Source organism: Ailuropoda melanoleuca, chromosome 18 (genome assembly GCF_002007445.2).
Source record: "Ailuropoda melanoleuca isolate Jingjing chromosome 18, ASM200744v2, whole genome shotgun sequence".
Taxonomy (NCBI): domain Eukaryota; kingdom Metazoa; phylum Chordata; class Mammalia; order Carnivora; family Ursidae; genus Ailuropoda; species Ailuropoda melanoleuca.
Genome location: NC_048235.1, coordinates 25,837,207 through 25,864,207, shown reverse-complemented (window position 1 = coordinate 25,864,207; position 27,001 = coordinate 25,837,207). Strand labels below are relative to the sequence as shown.

The 27,001-nt window shown below is 34.7% G+C and overlaps 1 protein-coding gene across 2 annotated transcripts in view; it reads left to right on the top strand.

Moving 5' to 3' along the window:
- The window catches only part of PURG (purine rich element binding protein G), a 38,521-nt gene that overhangs the window by 1,776 nt on the left and 9,744 nt on the right, over positions 1 to 27,001 (top strand). Inside the window, exon 2 of one of the 2 annotated variants that reach the window (XM_002920823.4) lies at positions 10,922 to 10,923. The exons of the other annotated variant lie outside the window; for it this stretch is intronic. Coding sequence (XP_002920869.1) covers positions 10,922 to 10,923 — 2 coding nt within the window. The remainder of the gene's footprint in view (positions 1 to 10,921; positions 10,924 to 27,001) is intronic. 2 annotated transcript variants of the gene reach the window in all.

Sequence of the window (27,001 nt, the reverse complement as noted above, 5' to 3'; positions counted from 1 at the left end):
AGTTTGAGGAATTACTTTTATGTAACTGTTGAGTGGGAGGCTTCATCCTATGGCTTTGCTATGGAAATCTTGTTGTTTTAGCCTTTCATGCTAATTTGAAGGTTGTGAGAGGTTTTTTCCCAAAATATATCATGGACTCAAGGTGTTATATTTTATGCTTCTTCTTTAGCACTATTTCAGAGGGGTTGGTGCACCAGTTAACTGATAACAAAAATACATCTGTAATAATACATTTTAGTAGCACTTTTGCAATTGCTACCCTTAAAACCGTGTCAACACTTCCAATATAAACCTGGCTTTTACAGGTATTTTAATTCCAGAAGAAAAAAAAAACCTCTTTTTCTAAAAAACATTTAGAATATAAATTTTCAGCCTGGGAAAATTATTCAAGGATTGATTAAAAACATATTTGAAAGGAAAATTCAGGCATTTTCTAAGGTGCTCTTTATGATACTTAAAAAAGGTTTACTTTACACAAGACTCACCCATTTATCTGTATTAAAAATTACTTTCCAGGAAGTGCCACAGCAATTTTTCAACACCTAAGCAATTTTTAAACAAGTGGATATAGTGTATATGTGTACCAACCCACCCTGTATTAACTGACTGGAATTTTCTCTGTTGAGCTGCATTTTATTCTGATTGAAATTATTGTCTTTTATCTTGGCTTTATTCACCTCCCACACAATAAGTCCATATACTCATGTTTAAGAGCCAGACGCTGATTTCAACCCCCAAATATAGCTCTCATTGATGAGAGCTGGCTGCATGGATTGAGATCAGAATGTAGCTCTCCTTTTATATGCGATAAGTAGTTCAAAATTATTTTAATAATTTTTTCCTTCAGCAGTTTGTCCCCAAATACATTTAAGTAAGGTCACTAAGAGAACTTTGTGAGTTAAGAAAAGAATATTACTGGCTTATCTTATTTAAAAACGAGCAATCAGTAACCCAGACGTATATGCTGGTATTGGTTTTCAGATTGTATTTCACGTTTCCTCGAATAGTATGAAGGAATCTCATTAGTTCATTATAATTGTGGACCATCTGGATTACTATGGAACAACTGAAGGTTAGAAGATAATGTTAGTACTAGAGTTAATAGCACATGGTGGGTGTTGAGACTCTAAAAGTAGCAAGGATCTTTAAACAGTCCTAACTGTAAAATAACTGTTGTAGACTTGATAAAAAGTAGTTTTTGGTATATGAAGGAGTGATGTGCACTTGAATTACTGTACTACTGATTGTTATTGCTGCCCATCATAGTGCCTATTAATAATTATCAACCTGTCAGATTTTGGCAAACTGGAGCGATGAATGTTCCAGTATTCGAGTGTTCCTATCACTATTGCTATGACTATATACTCTCTCTTAAAACCCTTCCTCCTAAAATATTTATATCCATTAAATCTAAATGATTTCTTTTTTGGTTTTTAGTCTGATAAGATTTGAGTGTTTATGTCTATATACATACGTGTGTGTGTGTGTGTGTGTGTGTGTGTATACATATACACGATACCGCGTCAGACTTAAAGATAAATATCTTTAATTCATTGTATATAAATATTAATTTTGCATTAATTATTTACGTCAAGAATTAGTTAAGTAGCCAAATCTTCTACATTGTATGTATACTTCAAAGTTATTACCATCTCAAAGCTATAGATGGGTAGATGCATATATACCGGCAATTGAATACACTTTAGAATCACTAAGCCTTCTGCCAGTCCTTTTGTTTCACTTTTTTATATGTATTCATTGAAAAATGAAATGATGTTATGATTTTTTGATACTTAAAATTCCCAGTTATTCATTAGCCATAATCAAATAAGATCCAGTTCAAAACTCTGGTATTAGGACATGTATTGCCATGTATCTTATAAAATAAGCTACTATTTTTATCCGTGCAATATACATTTTATTTATTGTCATTTGTAACATAAGTGAAGCTGCAAGTGTACATGGTATTCTTCAAAATAATAGGATCCCAGCCTTGAAGACATTAAACTCAAGGCAACTGGGTGTTAGAAGTCAAAAAATGAGCATTCAAGTTAGTAACCAAAATTACTAGTTGACTGTATAATTCTAAAACACTGATGATGTTTGCACATAATAACCCAAGTATAATGTGGTATAGACTCAAAACTGTAATAATATAAGCTAATAGTATGAAATTTGGAGACGGGTTCCTCATAATAGTTGGCAGTGTGCTCCTAGCAACTGAAAGCAGCACTGATCTGTTGCTTATATGCAAAAGATGCAATGTATTATAAAAGTATTAAAAGTTCTGCCACATTTTATAATTTTCCTTGTTAAAGCCCCAAACTGCCATGTCCCTTAAACTTGAGTCAAACACACGCTTATTTGCACTAAAGAGCATGGCCAAAAAATAAACGACAGGGTGGAAAAGCTAGTTGGAACCTCTTGAAATAATTGGTTCTAATGGGAGAATTTCACATTTGTCTATTTGAAAGCTATATGGTCCAGGCAGACAATCTGTCAGTTCACTAATTTAATAATGCACTTTACCTTTTGTATATAGGAGATGTACATTTATGCCACTTGACAGGTGGGATGTGTTTCAATAACTATGTAGTTAGAATCTGTAGGGTGATCTCTTGCATGCAGATGTTTGTGTTGGAACTGCTATAATAACAAGTTTCCATTAAATCAGTATAATGGAGGAAGGTAGAAGATGCTTTTGAAACAAATCCCAATACATTTGACAAACACTTTTAAAGTAGAGTTCATATTTGTATTCTTAAGACCTAAAATCAATAAAAAACTATTTCTAGCCCAGATTAGTATTACAGTTGAGACTATATCTAGTTGAGACTCCCCATAATACCCATAATACCCTGGAAGTTAATTTTGGAAATTTGTGCAGACAAAAAAAAATTTTAATAATTCTGTTTTGTTGTTGATGTGTGTTAAAATGACTAATGAAAAGACAGTACATGATACTGTATTAGAATTAAAAGTATGGTTGGCTGATACAGCATTATTAAGAAAACACCCAGACTAAAGAAATAAAGTTTCAAATTAAGAAAATGAAAATAGCCTAAGAACCATTGCTAAAATAAACATAATATTACTTTAGAATTTGCAGAACCAACTTTCACCAACCAAAAAGGGTATTGGGAGATTTAGTGTATCTTTTCATCCTAAAAACTTCCTGAGATGTACATTTGAAAACTAGATAATTGTTGCTTAATAATAGGTTGTATGTACTATACTAAGAAACACTGTGTACTAATAATTCATTGAGAATATGCTATATTTACTGCATTCACTTTATATATATGGATAAGAATACATTATATATAGTCATTCTATCTTAATATATTCATGTATTTATATTGTAATTTTGCAAATATTTTCAGTAAAATAAACATTTATCTGAGCTGCACAATTTGAAGAGGATGAAATTGGAATACACCCTCAGACACTCATTTTTAATAAGCAGGTACCATTGAAAGTTGATGTATGTACTATCACTCCTTTAGATTTTGGTTTATGGTTTATTTTAATATTTAAGGGATCAGGACTTAATTTGAACTTTTAAGTGGTGTTCTGAAAATAATTTTTGTAAGTGTGAGATTTTTTCCCCTGCTTATTTCAAAATGTCTTTCATTGGAACTATTTATAAAATCCTATTCCAAGCTTTATGTAAGGGATTGGCTTAGTCACCACATAGTTTGAAGTCTGTCTTTACCAAAACACCAAACATCTTTGGCAGGATAAAATCTAAAGTAAACCACAAAGAGAAGTTAAAATTGATTCCATGCCAACAGAATAATACAGGTATCATATTTATCACTGCCAAATAAGATTCTTAAAGTTCTTCTGAAGTTTCCTTAAAGATTCCTTGAATTTCATAGAGAAATGGTGGCTAATGGCTAGCCCATCAGAAGAAGAGAATAAGGATGTTAGCATACTGGTGAGACAATCCATAGTCTACAGTGCTGTAGCAATGAGTTCCAGGGAAAATGTGTTTTTCCCAAGTTAAGGTCATGTGAAATTTGAGTTTTTAGATCACAGTTATTGTCGGAAAGTAAATATACCAAAATTTATGTAGGTGGATCTTGGAAAAACAATATATACATTAGTATATTTTCTTGTATAATGTAAAAAAATTAGTCTTTTTTTTTCTTAATTTGACCTGATTGTTAAAATTTCATTTATTTTAGTACTGGGTTTTTAATCAGTATTTTTGAATAGGGAAAACATATATGGTACAAAATTTAAATGCTGCAGTTAGTGAAAAGTAACAACCAGTGTTACCAATTTCTTGTGTATCCTTCTAGAGTTACTCTGAATATGCAAGCATATGTGTATATACATATATTCTTTTTGAACATACAAATGAAAATATATACACCGTCCTGTACCTAGTAGTATCAACTTTAGATCTGTCATTTTAAATGAATTTTTTCCCTTTTACTCAGATACCATACTTGATCTAGTTAACATAGCACTTAATTTGAACTATATCCTTACACCAAGAGAACCTCAAGGAAATTTTGAATGAATCCCATTGATATTTACTTAAAATGCAAATATATGTATATATTAATTTAAAATGTATAAATGTTTAATTTCCCTTCCCTATCCCTAACCACCTTACCCTTCCTGTCTTCCTATCTTCCTTCCGCAAAAGAATATTGGTCTTTTTCCTGAAGTAATACGGTTCAGGACTGGTAGGATATTAAGCTATTTTACCAAGTGTTATTTTAGCTTAACTATGTTCTCCAATGAAAAACACCCATATTTAAAAGCTTTAACAAATTATCACTTTCAGTCAAGTTTTACTAGTTCTGCTAATATTATCTTATCCAAAGACTGCCATTTTGAGAGCAAATCAGTACTAGAACTATAGTGAAAGGTTATGCTATGACTGTTGAAATCTTTTGATTTGTTAACATGAGCTTTATCTTTATGATTATAAGGTTATTAATGAATAATGCATTTAGCAACTTAGTCAAATCCAACACTACACAAAGGCATAACACTAGTCCTGATTGTTTAAAGCATTGATTCCCCCACAGAAGGACTCAGAGTCTGTCAGATGTGCTTAGGACCAGAAGGGGTACTACAATGATTTGGAGAGAGATGAAAACTGTTTGAGGTTTCAAATACAACTAAACCATCTCCATTCTCTGCTAAAAGAGTATAAAACAATAAATTGTTTTTTAAAATGAAGTTAGCATAATGCTTTAAGTTTTTAAAACCCCCTGCCCAAAAAAATCATTATTCTCTTTTCACTCATATCAAGCATGTATTTTAAAGTCACCTTTCTAATAACAACCAAGAAAAAATTATCTGACAAGTTGAAAGTCCTATACTGAAACCCTGAAGGATACTATCTAGTTATAAATCAAATCAACCAGAGTAAAAAGTCCAGTCCTATTAGAAATACCGTAAAATATATGAGGATTGAGGAGGAATTTTTTTAATGGATTTGTATCTGTAAATTTTACAAAAATGTTAAAAGGTTTAAAAAATTCAAGCATTGGCTTAAACTTTAGAATAATATCTCCATAATTGGTGACATGATTTTCTGTTTGTAAAATGAGAGAGTTGTTGTTAGAAGACAGAATCTTCTTAAACATATACTTTTAAAGCATAAAAGACTTTGTTTCTTTTAATAACTCATCATCCTTTGCAGAATTTGTAACATTGGTAAAAATCTCCAGACACTTACTTGTTCAAGCTTAAAATGGTTTATATGTTTTGCTTCTTATTTAAAGAAAGGGGTCAAAAGGTAGGTAAATTCTCCTGCAGGAATGAGTTTTGCTTAAATTTAGGCTGAAAAAATTAGGAATTTTCCATCCTTAATCAAGGAGTTTCCCATGTTAGTACTTTCTGTTAAATTATGTTTTCCAAACTGTATCTTCTTTCGAACATCCTTTGAGAAATTGCTTATTCTTATCGAGGCCAGTGACATCTACCAGTGAATAAAAACTGACTCATAATGAAATTAGTGCTGCTACAGTGAAGTTAGTTTGTGATGTGAATATAAAGAAAATACTCATTTAAATAGAATATACAGTTTATTCTTTTCTGCTGTTGACTTACCTAAAACTGAATAGGAGTTGCTTGTCCTCTCATTTTTCCCCTAGTATAGTTTCTATGTTATTCTATTCAAAGTTTTCATTGTTCCCAGAAATAACAGTTGTAAAGAAAAGGGAAAGTAATCCCTAAGAAAAATGTTCATAGTAATTAAAAGTTAGAGTTGCTCAAAGTGTAAGATTGGGGAAAAAAATCCTTTTGTGGGTTTTCGTCTTTATCAAAATGAGGATATAAACCCGTTTGCTTTATTTGATCTGATTAAAGACAGACTTTCTTTTGAGATGCCTATATTCAGAAATATTTATCTTTTCGTAGAGAAAATGGTTCTGTAGTATAATACATACTCTTCAGGATTTTATTTATTACTTGTTGTGACTTTGATAAGGTTGTTGCCTAGAGGTAGCAAATGTATAAGTAAGAGAGAAGAGAAAGGTAGTGGCTTATTATTTTGCTTGCCTATAACAGGAAATCAGCATAACTGAAATGGGAGAAATAAGACATTCTCAAAACTAAATCCCTATTTATTTAACCTTTAGAAGATCATTTGAGAAAGAATAATATGACCTAATTCTGCCAGTGGATGGCCTCGCAGCAAACCATTTAACTTCAGTAGGATGGCTTCCTTTTACGAAAAATGAACAAGGGGCTCCTGGGTGGCTCAATCCGTTAAGCATCCTACTCTTGGTTTCAGCTCAGATCGTGACAGGGTCATGAGATCGAGCCCCGTGTAGGGCTGTGCACTCAGCTCGGAGTCTGCTTGAGATTCTCTCCCTTTCCCTCTCTCCCCCACCCCCCATCCCTCTCCCTGCTCCTGCTCACTCTCTCTAAAAATAAAATAAATAAAATCTTTTTTTAAAAAAATGAACAAGATCATGCTAGAAGCTAAGGTTCCCTCATACTCTAAACTTTAAAATTCTGTATCAATGGAGTGCGAAAGAAAAAATAGAGAGTACCAGAATTGGAAAGTGTAAGGCAATTTCTCTTTATATTAAAAACAACTGTAATAATGCAGCAGTCTGTGATGATACCCAAAGAACACGCAGAAGTGGCAGTTTTTTATCACATGTATGTATCTCTTCAGCCACACAAAATCAAACTTTGTTCCTAGTCCTTTTTAAGATCAAATTGCTATACACTAACTACATAACTATACTATGCTTTAATTTTTTATAGAAATATTTTTACTATCTATACGTGATCTTATCCTTTGGAAGCATCACTTGTTTCTACACATTCTGTGATTGTTTCTTATATTGTGCATGGCAAAAGAATTTTAAAAATAACATCACTTCCTGAAATGTCATTGTGCCTGAAATAACCTTAAATTACATTGCTAAATAATGCACTGCTACCACCACTGCAGGGGCCCCTGAGAATGGAGTACTACCCTTGACCCCTATTTCCTTGGTCTATTGAACATAGTATGCTACAAGTAATGATGTTTAACAAAGGAAATCAGAAAGGGCACTGAACTGTGATCAGTACGGTTCTACTTTAGAGGACCTGTAACTACTAGGGTGTGCAAAGATAAAACATCATCATGAGTTTGTTTTGTTTTTAGCCTTGAGAAACTACCAAGGTTGATGATTGAGGGGGATGAGAAGAACACAAGGTTTTTTGTCCCAGACACATTTATTTAGGTGCCATAGTCCTCCAATGGACAGTGTGCTACCACCACTCTCAATAGAGCAAATGGAAAAGAGAGACCTCTCCCCCAGACCTCTCTTTTTGGTGTCCATTTGTTTAAGAGTAACCAAAGTGTATTTTGAAGTGTGTACACACATGTGTATTTCATTAATTTCAAAACTGTGCACATAAAATTCCATTGCAGACATACTCCATATACTAAAACAGCCTTTAGCCTAATGATGGTGATTCACAATAGCAGTCTGGTTGGTCAGTTCTCAACAAATTCTGTAGAGTGAATTGGCTGTTGCAGAAATTTAGTTTTCTCCTCCCTCTTCTCAAAACAACAAATACACTTCAGGTTCTTAGTTTTTCTTCTTCAGTGTTGTTTGAAATCTACGTGGGATAGGAGAGAATAGTAGAGTTTGGCAGTTATTTGCCCTTGCCATTGTCCTTAGCTTCCCATTTCAAACAGTTCTGAGCAACTTTACCAAAAGAACACATGTAAGTGCCAAAACTACCCAGCAAATAAAACAAAAGAACCATAGATAATAATTTAGAAATAAGGATATGTACAAGACCCCTAGATACAAAAAAAAAAAAAAATCCTTATCATTTGCTAATTTGCTTCAGAAGCTGCTGTATTTTATTTCTAGGTTTTTCAAACTAGCAATGTGATTTATACCAATGATTGACTAGTCTAGAATGTCAATAGGATAAAATAGTTTGAAAGTTCAGTTGAATTTATTATGGAATTTTATCTGTTGCTGTTCTCCAGAAAGGGTAAACCATGCTATAATCATATATAAAAATAGAGTTCTAAAATGCCATCACTCGTAATCTTCCTCCCTTCTTTTTCCCCCTCTCATGTGCTGTACCCTGTTGGAAGCAGGTAAGAACACTAATTTCTCCCACTACCTCCATGGCCCCACTCCATCCTATTTATTTGTTTAGGTGACAGTTGAAACACAACAGAGAAGGCTAAAGAAATCACACTATGAACTAGATCTATAGACTAAGAAAGAATGGCTACTATTTCATTCAATTGTTCTCAACACTCTTACCATATTTCTATACAGCAATTTAGGATGAATAGAAACATTTCACTTAGGAAGATACGTACTGAAAGGTCAGTTAATCCAATGTTTCGGTACACAATAGATCTTCAGGAAATAATTTGACTAGCATGATTGACGGATAATTTCAGAAATGAGTTTAGCCTCTAGGAAAATTGCACCATGACCATTTTTAAAAAGAAGGTGGTAATAAAAGGAAGAGTCGATCAAGATTTATTAGTACTAACAACTATCAAATATTTACCATATATTAGGCATTGCTGAACCACTTGTAACTATTCTAATCCTTATAGCAACCCTATTACCATCCCCATTTAATATGATTTTCAAAACTGGTTCAGTATTTCAGGACTAATATATTTGAACCCAAATTGACACCAAGCCAAAGATCGTGCGCATTCAATTAGGCCAAACTATCTTTAAGACTTACTCCAAAATTTAAGCCCCCTGACCAATAATGCACAATCTAGCCTCGAACACCACTGGTAAATCTGCCTCAGATTAGTAGGAATTATTTTATCTAAAACTAATCCCTATACATGGGGCTAGTACCACCAGGAGACACTCCTTATGTGAGGGCTCATATAGTTCATTGAAATTCAGTAGTAAATACAACTTATTTGATCTTTAGTATAGTTTACAGACTGAACCTCTAATCTCAACCAACTATTTTAAATAAATGCTAATAATTATGAAAAGAGATCAGATGATGAGAATATAGATAGATCATCCCACTTTAACCCTTAAGGGCAGACAGGAGACAAATTACTACTTACCATGGATCTACAACTGCATTTTCATGAACCAAAATCAACTGGTCACGTCGAATTGATTTGAAAATAAGTCTTGTCAATATTAGTAAAAAGTTTATTGTTTCTTGCAACTCTTTTTACCATCTTACTCTTCCTATATCACTCCATTTATTTTCATATTTCATTACCAAGTTTCCTCCTCTTTTCCTTTTCCCCAACAGAATAAACTGATATGACTACCCTATTTACAGATACACATTTTTCTCTGTGACTCCAGGCCAGTGGTTTTCAAATTTTGGTGTGATTAAGAATCACCCAGAGGATTTGTTAACACACAGATTGCTGGTCCCACTTCCTGAGTTTATAGTCTGTAAGTCTGGGGTGGTGAGGAGAGGACCAAAAATTTGCATTTCTGACACATTCCGAGGTGAGCTGATGCTGCTAAAATGGGGATCAGACTTTAAGAACCACTGCTGTATGTTGATGTGATTTTACCTTAGCTAAAAAAGACAGTGAAAGAGAAATGTGGTCGAAATAACTGTAGCATCTTGGTAGAAAGAAGACTCAGCTATTCATTCTGCCTTGAGAAATTTACAAATCTAAAACAATATTTTTCAAAAATTGACTAGACTTTAGGTAAAAATCATTTTCTTCTCTTTTTATCCTTTCATGACATTTAATAACTTTTCTTCTCTCTGATTTTTGACAGCACTCTTGATATAATTCTGGTAGGGATTAACAATTATGAATTCTTATATGAAAAGCTTACCATTCAAATTTATAGAACTGAAACATTTTTACTTTATTAAATAACTCTGGTATATAAATCTTAGTAAAGGAAAGTAAATAATTTCTATACTCAACAGTTACTAATACAAGTGCTAGTGAATATTAAATATTAAGACTTGAAGGGACCTCAGAATTAGTTCAGTCCCTCAATTTTACGTTTTGTGACATATGTCATGTAGCTCAAATGGTTCATAATTATTAAAGTAAGCCAAGTAAACAGAAAATAAAAGCTAAAGTTCAAAATGCTGATTGTCTCTTAGATATATAAATGATAAGAAATATACTAATTTTCTTTTAAAAGCATATGTTTTCACCATTTTCCTGTCTTATCTATATGTGTAGGATAGAGGAACTATATATGTACTGTAATGTATTTATTGGTACTTTTTTCAAATTAACAGTGGGACCCATTGATTTAAATTTAGAGATACTTCTCCTGGATGCTCATTGAGCATATTTGAAAACATAACTAACATACTTGAAAATAATTGATATTATGTTTGCTAACCTGTGGACATTCTATAATTAATAAGTTGATCAAAATTAAGAAAACAATATTTTGTATGTAAATCTATATAATTAATATATATGACATAACCTTAATAGCTGTCATTCTAGTGGATCGCATTTTATCAGAAATACTAGATCATTCATATATACACATTTGGCAGTTCTGCAAGTTCATTAATTTCTCTTTCCAACTATTACACGTTCGATGATTAGTCCTCCAAAACAATGAATGAATTCCAAGTTGTGAAAATGATGAATGTAACAGAGATAGTCACCAAGTCAAAAAGATAGTTACAGGCAGTATAACTTTTTTTTAAATTCTCTGTCCTGTTTGTACTATACATACAATTTAAATTTCAGATTTAAAAAATTTAAGTCTTAAAATTATAATCTGAGGAAACTTCAGGCAGAATAGAGAGTTATAGGAGATTTATAGGAAATTTCAGCTCAACATGAGGGCAGACTTTAAGAAGTAGTGTCGCTTCCCTGTTGCTGAAATCATTTAAGGCAGAGAATAGACAGGCATTTAATTTAGGATGTGAAAGGGAATTAATAAATTTTAAAAAATGGATTGTTATTACCTTGAAGGTTCTTTTCAACTCTGAGAGACAGGATTTCTTGGGAATACTTGGAACTTTTGAATTCAGGTCTTCTGTTAATGTATTAAGTTGGAAAAAGAAGTATGATTTCAATTTTTCTAGTATTATTCTGAAAACACGTTAGGGAAAAAAATCATTTCTTCCCACCCCTTGTTATTGCAACACAACATAAGAGATATTTTCAAATATTTATGAGTTGTACTAATTAAATGAATTAGTTAAGATAGGTTTCATGAGATTCGCCCTGCAAAATTAGGTCTACATTTTATGATTTTCATAAGAAGTTTTTCACTTTTAATCATATTTTCAGAAACAACCATATGAAAGAATGAACAAAGTACTTATGTTGCTCTTTCAAAAGTACCTGCTACAGGTTTATTTGGAAAGACATAAGTGATAGTAGAGTAAATTAGAAAACCAAATCATTGGATATTACCAAAGTTTTTCTTTGTAAAAATCTACATTAAATTTGGTTAAAGATTGAAGCAATAAAATAATATTTTCCTTCTCTGTTTTTTCTTGCACTACTAATTTAAGATGGGAAGAAACAACATAGTTCACTATTTCATCTTAAGGTTTCTGTATTAGAGAACAAGATTCCAAGTAGGTTGATTATTGCTGCAAATAATATATGTGATTCTCTCCTGTAGAGTTTCAAGGGTTTATATAGGGCAAAAGGGTAGCTGTGGCAATATATCTAAATTCAGGGATCTAGTATGAACCAAGAAACTCAGTTCTCACTTGCAGGGTCCACTTTTTCTTGTCCTTCTTTCAGGCATCTTGTGCTTTCTCATAATACTGTAACATTTCCAAATTTCGGTGGGCAAATAATAAGACCTTTTAGAGAGAGAGCTGAGTAAGTCAAAATATATTACACCAAAGTCTATAAACTGTATCGGCATTACACATTTCTAAATAATTAGCTAAGTGAATTTTACTCTGCACGGACATTACACGTGTGTGTGCACGTGCGTGTGTGTGTAAAATTTTAAAGAACCCAATCTTCCGCCTCCACACACCCCCTCCATGCCCCTAGAGAAGTACTGACAAATTGGTTTCATCTTGTTTGTTAATACAATTGATTGGCTGTCCTAAAGTGCTATGTTGAGAATTTGAAATCTGCATCTATAGGGAAAGAGAGAAGAACAACAATCATGCAAATATTTGCTCTTTGTCATCCCTGCTTTAGAGCTATAAAAGTTCTCATTATAGCTCTAAAAATTTCAAGCTTAGCCAGACAGCTGGTTCTTGCAACACAGACTACCATTTGACTCACTTAAGAATATCTCTTCTAATATTTCAAAGAGATTATATTAATCCAATAATCCCTCCTTTAAAACAGTAGAGACTCTCTGATGTGCCTCTAAGGAACTCAAAGAGTCATGACCATGATGGTGTCATCAAGAATACCCTTAAACATTAAACCGTGTATTTGCCTCTAATGAGTTCTCACCTCCATTAAAATGACAGAGGTTTCTCCCTTTACAATTTAATCCGGTCATTCTCAAACATTCGTGTACATACCGTATTAAACATATAGGTTCTGGTCCCCACCCCCAGAGATTCTGACTTGGTTGGTCCGGAGTGGGGTTCAGAAATTGGCATTTTTGTCTTGCTCTTTCTGAGTGGTATGGAAGCCATTCTTTGTCGTGGCCTTAGACTTGCATTCTTTCTTCCGTATCATCTTTCCAGCTGGAATTGTTTAGATTTTAATACTGTCAGCCAAAATGATTTTTTTTGGTTATCCTATCAACAAGTAATATCTAGGGTTCACTTGAAACAGAGAGAGGCTAAATATATAAATCCAAGTATTTAATCTAGGACTTTGTACTATCATATTGTCTAGCTTTCTGGGCAATGATCCCCGGGAATGGTAGTTTCTCCTCCACCTCCTATGCTCAAATTCAAACTACTTGACCTGTAACCATTGGTTACATTTCAAAATTCAGGATTTCAAAATGAAAATATTCTGTCTTTCCAGTCTGAGTCAAATGCATAGGTGACTTGTCTTCCATTTTCTCTCAAGTTGACTCTCTAAGTCTCAAATGAGTTTTCTCAATTTGATTTTTTCTTTTCTTTTTTTTTTTTAAGATATAAACTCACAATTTATTGCGAGTACAAAAAATATCCTTAGTCAAGCTGAATACCTCACTCTTCTGGTCTAATTCAACTCTCTTTTTTTTTAATTGTGGTTAAAAAAAGAACACATAAAATTTACTATCTTAACCATTTCTAAATAGGCAGTTCATTAGTGTGAAGTATATTCACCTTGTTGTACAACCAACGTCCAAAACTTGTTTAATCTTGCAAAACTGAAACTGTAAGCCCATTGAACAACCAGCTATTCCTCTGCCCCATCCTTTGGCAACCACCAGTCTACTTTCTTCTCAACCTTTTTTTTTTTTTAATAAACAAGATATCTGCTTTCTCCTATCAATAATAGGTTTATAGTTATTGCTACTCAGCCCTCCAAGTATAATCCTTACATCTGGTGTTGTTATAATTCTCACCTGTACAAAGATTTACATTTGCAGGGCACCTGCGTGGCTCAGTCGATTAAGCCTCCAACTCTTGATCTCAGAGTCATGACTTCAAGCCCTACCCCCACATTGAGCTCCACGCTGAGTGTGGTGCCTACTCAAAAAATCAAAAACAAAAAAAGATTTACAATTGCAAAGCAATTGTGCTTTTATTAAGCGATCCTTATAATCTTTGGGGAGCTACAAGTGAACTATATCTGGTCCTGGAAGCTTTCCTCGAGGAAAGGTAACCTTTATTCCTCATGAGACCTAGGGGATTCCAGAGGGATACTTTTTGTTTGTTTGTTTGTTTGTTTGTTTGTTTAAGGTTTGAGGTTAGAATTACCAGGGCAGTTAAGCTTAAATCATGGAATTTGTGTAGAGTTTTCCTATGTGCATTCTGGAATCGTTTTTTCATTACTTATGTAGATTGGAAATTGAAATTTGTCTGGAATTTGGCAGAGTTAATGTTCACTAAATGCTTTCAAAATCTTTGCTAAGTCCACTATGAAACTTTACCTTTAAGCAGCTTTATTATAAATATAATTTGGGGATGCCTAGGTGGCTCAGTCGGTTAAGTGTCCAACTCTTGATTCAGCTCAGGTCATGATCTCTGGGTCGTGAGATCGATCCCCATGTCAGGCTCCGCCCTGGGCTTGGAGCCTGCTTAAGATTCTCTCTCTCGGGGCGCCTGGGTGGCACAGTGGTTAAGCGTCTGCCTTCGGCTCAGGGCGTGATCCCGGCCGTTATGGGATCGAGCCCCACATCAGGCTCCTCTGCTGAGAGCCTGCTTCTTCCTCTCCCACTCCCCCTGCTTGTGTTCCCTCTCTCGCTGGCTGTCTCTATCTCTGTCGAGTAAATAAATAAAATTTTTGCAAATGGAGTGTTTCAAACGCTCTTTTTAAAATCTTTGGCAGTAAGAAAAACCCAAACCCAAGAAACATTCTTAATACTCTTATTTTTCAAAAGTTTTTTTTTAATTTCTCTGCCTCTGTTATTAAAATTTTGCCAAGAAGTTAATAAAGCTTTATTTTTAAGGAGTTAATAAAGCATTAAATCCTACAAGCAATATCCATCTAAATAAACAGAAATGCTATAATTATGAGTATTATGTTTATGATTTTGACATAGAAAAATGTACCTTTTCTTGGCCTAAATTATCTCGGAACTAACACAAAAATTAGTTGACAGTGATTCTCGGATAATGGTAACTGAATCTTCATTTTATGAATTTAACAATTCATAATATGAATGTATATTACTTTTTCAGACAAATGCTATTTATTTAGAACAATTTTAAATAATTTCATAATTTTTGTAGCACCCAGCTATTTCTTTAATGATCTCCTGCAACATACTGATATATATACTTCAAAGAAAATTCTTACAATTGAATCTCATTATTCCTTTGATCTCCATTATAAAATTAGAGATGTTTTCTCAAGAAGAGAAACAATTTTTGAGTAGAAAATATTTAGTGATAGAGTTGCGGTGCATCCGGTTCAGTAACATACTAAGCAATTACTCTTTTTCCTTTCCAGTGCCCCGTCACTATTTAAGATCTTTCCTCATTGCTCACCATTATCACCCCTAAACCACAGAAATTCATTGAGTGCCATGCAATCCTCAGGGCACACACTGCCAGCCACCCAGCCCTTAACCTCTCCTCCAGAGTCGCTAACATAAGCTTGGCGCTAATATTTTGCCCGTAAGACTCTTCATCTAATATAGTAAAAACCTCAGGCTGAAAATTCCCCAAGTTCTGAGCCTTTTTTGACAATTACGTACTATATCAATTATAATATTAAATTTACTTAGAATAAAAAATGCCCACTTGGTTTATGATAACTAAAGCTAGTTTACATTATTGTTCTTCGTGTATTATTAAACTGTACTCCTATTTAAGAAATCCTTTGAGTCATCAGGTTACTACGTGCGATTTGGTTTGTTAATCACCATTTGCTGTTCAAATGTTTTTTTTTTTAAACCCAAATATTACACTTAATCACATACCAAGCTGGGATTCATGCATACCTTCCATTAAAGTGATTTGCTTCTGACATCAGAAATATTACCGAAGATCTATGTTTTATTTGATGGAAATTTTTTACAGTTTATGTGGGGGAAAAAATCAATCTTAGGTAGACACAGAATTTGATTTTTACATTAGATTTTCAATAATTTAATTCTAATCGATTCATCTTAATTTTGTTCCAAAATAACTACAAAGTGAATGTGAATGCCAAATTACTCACTGTATTTGTGCTATAATTAATAAGCCCCCCCAAATGTATTATGTAGCATTCGGACTATTGTTTCAAGCATTTATGGAATTTTAAGAATTCTAAGGTCTTGACTTTTCCCTCCTGGTGTGTAGCAGGTGTGCTACAGGGGTAATGGCACCGTGTGGGAAGCTTCAACCCTGTGCCTGGGGCAAGTCATTTAACCTCTTGCTTATTCCTCAGTTGTGGAGATTGGATCACAGTAGATGATAGGAACCTTTCAATATCTATATCCCTGGAGCCAGTGAAACTTCTCTGCCAGTTACCTTTGGCTTCCTTCTGTGGTCTTTCCTCATTTTTCTCTGGATGCTCTTGGTTTCTTCTGACATTTGTTGACCATCCTATCCTCTTCGGCATCCACACTTAGCGATGGTTGCTTTAGAAAAGTGTTTCAGTGTACTGTTTCCTCTGTCTCATTTGCACAGTCCCTTTTTTTATTATGTTTAAAACCAGAGACTGTTTCTTCCTCTTTTCTATTCCCCTCCACACCTAGCACTGTGCTGATTACTTACATCATCTCTCTTCACTTAATCACCACGGTTCCCATTCCTGTTTTGCTTTGAAATCTTGTTGCTTCAGGATTACAGAACTTTATAGACAAATCAAAATGACTCCAAGTGGAAATGAAAGCGATCATTTTATTTCAAGGATTGACTCACAAATTAAGATGCAGTAGAATGTGGAATCTTTTGTTTCCTGCACATCCTAAATTTTACTTCAGAAATCTTCTTTCCCTTGCTTGATCGATCAGTGATCCTGTTGTATTCACTCAGTGAACGCTGAGTGGCCACCCCATGCCAGGCCTTATGCTACGGACTAGAGGTAAAATAATTTACAAAAGAAAAATACTCCACTGCCATTAAGTATGCCATGTCCAAAGTTAACTTGATTCAAAGCAGCTTTTGGAACCTAATCAAACTGTTATTTTTTCATTCAACAGATATTCATCTGATTATCTGCCATGTACCAGGCTGTGTGTTTGTATATATGAGAAGTGTGTTTGAAGCTATTGATTATAAAATGCCTAATGTTATTTTCCCTTAACAATTTATCCTTTAAATACGATTTAATTATCTACATTATCTACATTGTTTAATTTAAATATGATATAATTATCGACATGTGTTATAATTCTCAAAATATATCTCATTGATGCAAATTTAGAAAGCTAAAACAATACTGTTTTAAATACTGGTTCTGTCTTCTCCATTCCAAATCTCTCTTGATGTCCTAGGATGAAAATAATGATTCTGTTTCATCTCATGGAACATCTTCATGTGACTGCTGTATTCAAGTGGTCATGATTTCCTAAACTCTAAGTTGGAGATGATTGTGAAGCCTCATGCAGGCTCATCATAGAAGACTTCTGTGGTTCTGTGTGTGCATGGGGGATTGATTTGGGGAGAGGTCGAGGAAGGCAAGGAGTAGTGACATCATATTGTGTATTTGCCCTCCCTGCTCTAGGCTTCTGTATTCACCCTCACTTTAATTTTATTTCACTCTCTTCGTACATAACAATATCTTCACAAACTCCTTTTCTCTCCATATACCTGGATTTACAGAAATCCATCAGTGTTCTCAAATACAAATCTCACCAATATCTTAGCCAAATGAAATGAGTCTGATTCTACTGGTACCGTATTAGTAAATCAGAAGCCGTAACCATTTTCTGTAGATACATTGCAAAGAAGGGCCATTAATGGATAAATTCAGTTAGTTGCTGATACAAAAGATTCATTTGTCCTGAAAGTTTTTCCATAACTGAAATTTCTAATCAAATTAAATGTAAAAGAATATGAAATTTCAATTTTAATAATTTACATATAATTTCACATATTTTTCAAAGTTCCTTCACATATAGTGTCTCATTTCATTCTGATAAAAATAGATTTTGTTCAGGGGCACCTGGGTGGCACAGCGGTTAAGCGTCTGCCTTCGGCTCAGGGTGTGATCCCGGCGTTACGGGATCGAGCCCCACATCAGGCTCCTCCGCTATGAGCCTGCTTCTTCCTCTCCCACTCCCCCTGCTTGTGTTCCCTCTCTCGCTGGCTGTCTCTATCTCTGTCAAATAAATAAATAAATAAATAATCTTAAAAATTAAAAAAAAAAAATAGGTTTTGTTCATTATCTCTATCCTCACTTAACAGAGGAAGAAAACAGGCCCAGGGAGGNTTTAAAAAAAAAAAAATAGGTTTTGTTCATTATCTCTATCCTCACTTAACAGAGGAAGAAAACAGGCCCAGGGAGGTTAAACGATTTACCATAGGTCATGTAGCACTCTAATAAAATACCAAGGTTTATAAGAAGCCCACTGCTCCATTGTAGCTTTGAAATCAAAATTTGGTAAAATTAAGTATATGTTTTTACAGATAATTTAAATAGTTTCTTTTTAAATTATAATTAACATACAATATTATTTTAGTTTCAGGTGTACAAGACAGTGATTCAGTGTTTTTATACATTAAAAAATGATCACTACAATAGGTCTGGTTACCATCTCTCACTATACAAAGTTATTACAATACTATTGACTATATTCCCTTTACTGTATATCACATCCCCATAATGCATTTATTTTATATCTGGAAGTTTGTACCTCTTAATTCCCTTCATGTTTTTCATCCATCAGCCTGCCTCCCCCCTTACCCTCTGGCAACCACCAGTCTATGTGTATCTATGAGTCTGTTTCTGTTTTGTATTGTTCGTTCATTTGTTTTTTAGTTGCCACATATAAGTGAAATCATATGGTGTTCATCTTTCTGTGACTTATTTCACTTACCATAATACCCTCCAGATCCATCTGTTTTGTCCCTGTCATTTATTTGTCCTGTTCAGAGAAACGTTCAGGTCTTCTGCCCATTTTTTAATCAGATTGTTTCTTTTTGTTGTTGTTGTTGAGTTGTATGAGTTCTTCATATATTTTGGATATCAACCCCTTCACAGAAGATCATTTGCCAGTATCTTCTCCCATTCAGTAGCGTGTCTTTTCATTTTGGTGGTGGCTTCCTTCATCGTGCAAAAGTGTTTTAGTTTGATGTAGTTCAAATTATTTATCGTTGCTTTTTTACCCTTGTGTGAGAAGAACATATCCAAAAAAATATTGCTTAGACCAACATCAAAGCGTATTGCATGTATTTTCTTCTAGGAATTTTATGGTTCAGGTCTTACATTTAAGTCTGTAATCCATTTTGAGTTCATTTTGTACAAGGTGTAAGAAAGTGGTCCAGTTTCATTCTTTTGTATATATCTGTCCAGTTTTCCCAACACCATTTATTGAAGAGACTGTCTTTTCCTCATTGTATATTTCTGTCTCCTTTGATGTAGATTACTTGATCATAAAAGCATGGGTTTATTTCTGGGCTCTCTATTCTGTTCTATTGACCTATGTGTCTGTTTTTGTGCCAGTACCGTACTGTTTTGATTACTACAGCTTTATAGTATATCTTGAAATCTGGGATTGTGATACCTCCAGCTTTGTTCTTCTTTCTCAAGATTGCTTTGGCTATTCAGTCTTTTGTGGTTCCATACAAATTTCAGAATTACTTGTTCTAGTCCCATGAATTAAGCACATGTTTTTAGAGCCAATTTAAATAGTTTGTGGGGTTTTTTTTAATGCATTCTAGGCATTTTCCTGTTTTCATCACATCTTTGGGCTCAGTTCAGCACTCAATATACTGTGGGTTTTGGCCCTGGCAGAAGGCATATCAAATCATTATTTTGGTAATCAATATACACAAATCATTTTTCTAGATTCAGTCTTTTTTCCTCTACTTATTGAGTCTTTGGCCAGCTCTGTTCTTTAGTCTATTTCCTGAGCTCCCACCTTAGTGAACCTTCCAGAACTTGATCCTAATGACTAGAATACAGATCCCTTGCTGTCCTGTCATCAGAAGTCTTGTCACAGCACTTGCATTGCAGTATAGCCTTCAAAAAGTGTTATATAGAGAATTTAAGAAATAAAAATACTTCATTTTCACAGTCAGTTCAGTTAATAATTAAAAACCAACTAGAGAATTTTTTTCCTAAACTCTTATGAGCAAGAGATAAATGACCACATAATAAGTTGGAAGCAGGTTTTTTCAAAACCTATTTGAAAGGGATGTTCTAAGTTTATATGAAATTAACTCAAGAACTTATTTATTCTTCATTTACATCATTATATCATGCTTATAGTTTTGTTTTGTTGTTGTTGTTTGATGTCCCTGCAGTGATTATAGTTGTTAACAGTGAATTTCTAGAGCATTGAAGTATTCTCATTCATACAAAATTTAATTGTGCTCTCTATGTTGTATGCATTCAATATTCAATAGGATTCAATTTCAATAGGATTAAAAGTATTGTAGTTAAAGATCTGTTCACTAGAAATTTCATTAAATAAACAACCTTGCTCCTGGCATTCCCAGTTAACAATGGTTTTGCAGCATCACTGAGGAGTTAGCAGGCTGAAATTTAAATTTCACATGCAGATTGAATTTTTCTGGCCCTGTATATCCAAGGCCATAAAAGTTTCATATTAGCTCAATCTGCACAAATCATCGCAAAGTTATAAATATAAAAAGATCAATATGGCTAGGATTATCAAGAAGGAGCTTAGGGACACCTAGGTGTCTCAGTCGGTTAAGCCTCTGACTCTTGATCTCAGCTCAGGGCTTCATCTCAGGGCCATGAATTCAAGCCCTGCCTGGAGCTCCATGCTGGGTGTGGAGCCTACTTTAAAAAAAAAAAAAAAAAAAAGAGGGGCATCTGGGTGGCTCCGTTGGTTGAACCTAGGACAGACTCTCGGCTTCAGCTTGGGTCCTGATCTCATGGCTCATAGGATGGAGCTCTGTGTTGGGCTCCGAGCTCACCGCAGAGTCTGCTTGAGATTCCCTCTACCCCTACCCCCACTTGTGCTCTCTCTCTCTCTCAAAAAAATAAGTCGTTGAAAAAAGTGGGGGAGATTAGTAGAAGTTCCACATTTGCTTTTTGCTATGAGAGGAATAAAACAACAATAACTTTAAAACATTCCCTCCACCCCCTTCAGTAAGAGCAGTAATTTCAACTGTATCTTTAGGTTCTGGGTTCCCCCAGAGTTATCACATAATCTTAGAGACCTTAGTACAGAATTATAAAGAACACAGACTTTGGTGTCAGCCAGTCCTGGGTTCAAGTCCAAATTCTGTCACTATTGTGAATAGTGGGCAAATTATATAACTTTATAGAGTTATTGTGAGAATTTATTCAATCAGCATTCAGTTTATACCTATTAATTACTCTTTCTGGGACAATTATCTTCATCCAGAAGACAAAACAGGTAAGATTTCTTGCCCTCACAGAAGCTGTACTCAACCAGGATTCTCTTTAAAAAAAAAAAAAATTAAATGTATTAAGATACATGAAGCTGTTAGCAAAGTTTCTATCTCATAATAAGCATTTAATAAATACTAATAACATCCTTATTAATTCTTCCTGACCCATAACATGAACAGTTCCCCAGAAAGTATAGCAAAATTGGAAGGGAGCCTCCTTTTGCCACAAGAACTTTCAGGTAGCAGTAGCCAGGGAGTTGGGCTAGTTATAATCTCTTGAAGCTATTGTCAGTCAAATATAAAAGTACACAACTCTGTGGCAGAAATTTCTTGGACAGGAAACAAAAGGCACTAACTTTAAAAAAGAAAAAAATAAAAATTAGACACTTCATCAAAATTAAAGTGTTCTGTTTATCAAAAGACACCATTAAGAAAATGCATAAACTACGCACAGACTGGGAAATATCAAAGCATAGCTGTTTGCTGGAGGGAATCCGAACCTCTTCGTTTCCTTTTTTAAAAAGATGATCGTTAGACAGTTTGCATAATGTGGGGATCAATGACCCCACTACTAAAAGGATTATATTCACCAGTTTTACTTCGTGCCTTGACAACATAAGATTCTCTTGTCTAAATCTGCCATCAACTTTAATTTTTTTTGCCCAAAGGGGTCTTTGGAGTCATTGAACACCCTCATTTTTTAACAGATAGGAAAAATATTAAAGATAGCATGTGACTTATCCATAATCATCTAACCAGTCATTTCAGAACTTGAACACGGTTTCAGGAAGTGGTCCTTCTGCTACTCAATTTCTACTTCTGTGCTGCTTTGCTTGAAAATCAGTGGGAGGTAGTATGTGGGCTTTATTCAGGGTATTTGTTTTCTTCTGTCAGCCGGAACAGTTTTCACACTCGTTTAAAGTTGAAAGCATTGTAAGATTATGGTGGTAGGTCATTTTTGACTGAAAAATAGCTTTTTGGTGGTAAATACATACTTTCACCCCTGGCTTCAGGATGGTGAATTTAGTTACTGGTCCCAGTGACTGTCATAAAGCAGTCCCTGCAGACCATCATCTCGATTCTGAGCTTTTTCTCATTTCATATAATCTCGAGCTGTATTTTTTTTTCTATCTTCTAGCACTTGATATTCTGTTTATCTTTGGTACTTACGAACTTTTAGATCTCTACATCAGAGATGTTTACATGAAACATTTCACAACTACCCATTCTATTAATGACGGAGGTTTTTATTGTTCACCCTAGCGAAGCAGACAATGTCCTTTAGTGTCATTAATTGAGTTGGGTTTTTTTTTTAAGATTTTATTTATTTATTTATTTATTTGGGGGTGGGGAGGAAGAAACAGAGGGAGAAGGACAAGCAGACTCCATGCTGAGCATGGAGCCCAGTCAATCAGAGGGTCAATCTTGCGACCCTGAGATCATGACATAAGCAAAAATCAAGAGTCCGACGCTCAAACGACTGAGCCACCCAGGCACCCTTAATTGAGTTTTAATTTTTTTATTTTTTTAAGATTTTATTTATTTGAGAGTGAGAGAGAGAGAGAAAGCACGAGCAGGGGGAGGGGCAGAGGGAGAGGGAGAAGCAGACTCCCCGCTGAGCAGGGAGCCCCACTGGGGGCTCAATCCCAGGACCCCGGGGATCATAACCTGAGCTGAAGGCAGACCCCTAATGACTGAGCCACCCAGGTGCCCCTTTAACTGAGTTTTTACAGGAAAATTTTATAGCTAAAAATCTAGATTATCTTCTATCAGTTTGTTGTGCTTTCACAATTGTGTTGATTTATATTTATGTGATTTTTATGTCAACAAAAGCAGTAGCAGCAATAATGACACGTGGTTTAGGGGTTTCAGAACATTGCTTTCTTTTACTAAGTAAATGTCTATGCTTTTCCTTTTCAATCATACTGAATTTTTAATGTGCAGTAAGAAGCCACTACGTGAGGTAAGAAATGGTAATCAAGGGAAAGGAAAGCATTCATTCATTTATTCAACAAACACTTACTGAGTTCCGCTCAGAGGCCAGCCATTATGCTAGGGAAATTTGTTACTTTTTTTATTTTTTTATATCTAATTTCAGGTGGAGATCATGATGAGTAGTAAAATTATGTATTTTAGATGTCACTGTATGACGTGTGGTTTTAAAACAACATAAACCCTTGGCGGGCTTGAATTGGAATTAAAAAAGAAATAAATTGGATAAATAATTATCTGGCTTTTGATTACAGTTTTAACTTTGCCCATGAATACTTGGCATTACTTATAGATAAATTCTATTCAGGGTATTACTACTTTCTTCTCAGAACTAATAGAATTTTTCCACTTATTTATTTTTAGAGCTGTCAGATAGTGTAATAAGGTTATTTCTGCAGGAAATTGGGAATTCAGTGGTTATTTTGATTCTGATTATAACCTCTTTAAAGTTGATGAATACATGGCCCCTTAGATTTGAAGTGGCGAGGTAATCATAAATTAGGCCCTAAACACTGGCGTTCAAAATGGTTTTAAAATGTGATATTCAGTATATACACTTGAATATACACCAAAGTAGCATGAGTAAAATCTTGCTTCTCTTCCACCTAAATGTTTTAAGTTCCTCAGTCTCCTTTAGATACCAGTGGTTTACGACTGCTCCACCTGTGTTCACTCAGCCTTGGGGAAGCAAAAAAAGAGTGAAGGTCATATTGCCATGATCACTTTTGTTTTTTTTAAGATTGTGCTTATTTGTCAGAGAGAGAAAGAACAAGCAGGGAGAGTGGTAGGCAGAGGGAGAAGCAGGCTCCTCACTGAGAAGAGAGCCAGATGCAGGACTCTATCCCAGGGCCCTGGGATCATGACTTGAGCCAAAGGCAGATGCTCAACCAACTGAGCCACCCAGGTGTCCCCCTATGATCACTTTTTTTTTTATTTAATAATTTTTATTTTGTTATATTAGTCACTATACAGTACATCCCCAGTTTTTGATGCAATGTTCCACAGTCTCTCATGGTTCATTCCCCCTTCTGTTTACCCCCCCTTCCTTCTTCCCTTCCTTCTCCTACTGATCTTCCTATTTCTTATGTTCCATAAATGAGTGAAACCATATGATAATTGTCTCTCTGCTTGACTTATTTCACTTAGCATTATCTCCTCCAATCCCGTCCATGTTGCAGCAAATGTTGAGAAATCGTTCTTTTTGATAGCTGAATAATATTCCATTGTATATATGGACCACATCTTCTTAATCCAGTCATCTGTTGAAGAGCATCTTGGTTCCTTCCACAATTTAGCTATTGTGGATAATGCTGCAATGAACATTGGGGTGCATATGGCCCTTCTCTTCACTACATCTGTATCTTTGGGGTAAATACCCAGTAGTGCAATTGCTGGATCATAGGGTAGCTCAATTTTTAACTTTTTAAGGGACTTGCACACAGTTTTCCAAAGTGGCTGTACCAACTTGCATTCCCAACAACAGTGTAAGAGGGATCCCCTTTCTCCACATCCTCTCCAACATTTGTTGTTTCCTGCCTTGTCAATTTTTACCATTCTAACTGGTGTAAGGTGGTATCTCAAGGTGGTTTTGATTTGAATTTCCCTGATGGCTAATGATTTTGAACATTTTTTCATGTGTCTGTTAGCCATTTGCTGCTATGATCACTTTTAAGTAGTGTTTGAGCCAAGCTTTTTATTGATTTTTTCATGCCTTTATAAATTAGTATTTTCACAATGATAAATTGAACTTAAAACCCCTTTTCTGTTCTAGGGTATTTTTTAAATGTAAGGTGTTTTCTATCCTTTCTTAGAGCTGTTACTTTTAGTATGGTCCATAAAAGAATTTGTCTTCTTTTTATCCAGCAATAAAAAACCTGGTTTAGTTCAGTGCCCTGATATAAAATCCACATTCTCTGTAAGGTATTGGTCATGGATCCCATTCTAGGATATGTTGCTTTTTCTGGGACAGTGTGAAGGCATAAGTTTTTAAATGAGAAGAAAAATGCCACCCAACTCTAATGCTTCAGCAAGAACATTATATTTAGTGGCAATGCTTTTTCACATTTTATATTAAGGTATAATTTACATACAGTAAAATGCTCAAATCTTAATATATGATTCAATCAGTTTTGACGGATATCAAGACACAGAACATTTTTGTCACTCCAGAAAATGTCTGTGTATCCCTTTCCTGTCAACAGCCCCACTCTTTCCCCAATCCAGACTTCCAAAGCAATCACTGATCTGATTTCTATGACTACAGGTTACTTTTGTCTATTCCAGAATTGTAAATAAATGAACATGTATTTTTGGGTTTTGGCTTCTTTCACTCAGCATAATATTTTTGAGATCATCTATGTTGTTGAGCTCATCAGTGAATAGTTTCTACCATGGATAATACTTTTTTAAAAAAAACAGGCAAGAAATAATTAGATCTTCAATGAGCATCTTAAATGACACACAACTATTGTTAAATTCAGGGCAGCAAAACTGCAGTAAGAATGGAGGGGACAAAATACCCTCTCATATTAATATTAAATGACAGTATTCCTAACATTCAGATGACCCTCCCACCTTAATTACTGTTGGATGCATCAAGAGGTACTGTTCTGGAAGATTCTATTAACAACAAAGTTACTGGGCAACTGCACCTCACCAGTTGCAATGGCAGTGCTACTGTATTGTTTCCTTCCCTTTGTATGTCTGCTTTGACCTCAGAAAGCAAATGTGAAAAATAATTCCAGGCGAGGAGATACTTCTTAAGATATCTCCATAATCAAAGCATGCTGGAAGGAATGCCTTCATTGTTTATCAATATGGTGATGGCTCAGTAGCTTTTATGCACTCTTAAAATTGTATAACATAGACCTTATGAGCTCGGTATTATTATTACAAACTCACTTTGATCCATAATTTATACAAATGGAAGGAGAGTAGATACAATGAAACCAACATTCAGATTGCATTTTGGGTTTTTTTTTTTTTTTGAAAGTTCTAATTGAATTTCCCTAAAAAATGCCATTTTAAGCAAAGATTCATTGGGATTTGGGAGCAGTAATAAATTTAAGTGAAGATTATACTGTGACTCAGGAGTCATAGTAAATTGTGTACCAGCAGATCAAAAGGGTGAATTGTTACTGTCTGCTGTTGTCTCTTTCAAGAGAATTTTGTTCTGACCAAAAAGGAGTCTGAATTTTGACATAACTACGTAAAGGCAAGGATTGAGCTGGCCCTCGGCTAGTCCATCCCAATCTGTACCATGTCCACCTTTAAGACTCTTTTTTTTTTTTTAAAGATTTTTTTTATTTATTCAACAGAGATAGAGACAGCCAGCGAGAGAGGGAACACAAGCACGGGGAGTGGAAGAGGAAGAAGCAGGCTCATAGCCGAGGAGCCTGATGTGGGGCTCGATCCCATAATGCCGGGATCACGCCCTGAGCAGAAGGCAGACGCTTAACCGCTGTGCCACCCAGGTGCCCCCACCTTTAAGACTCTT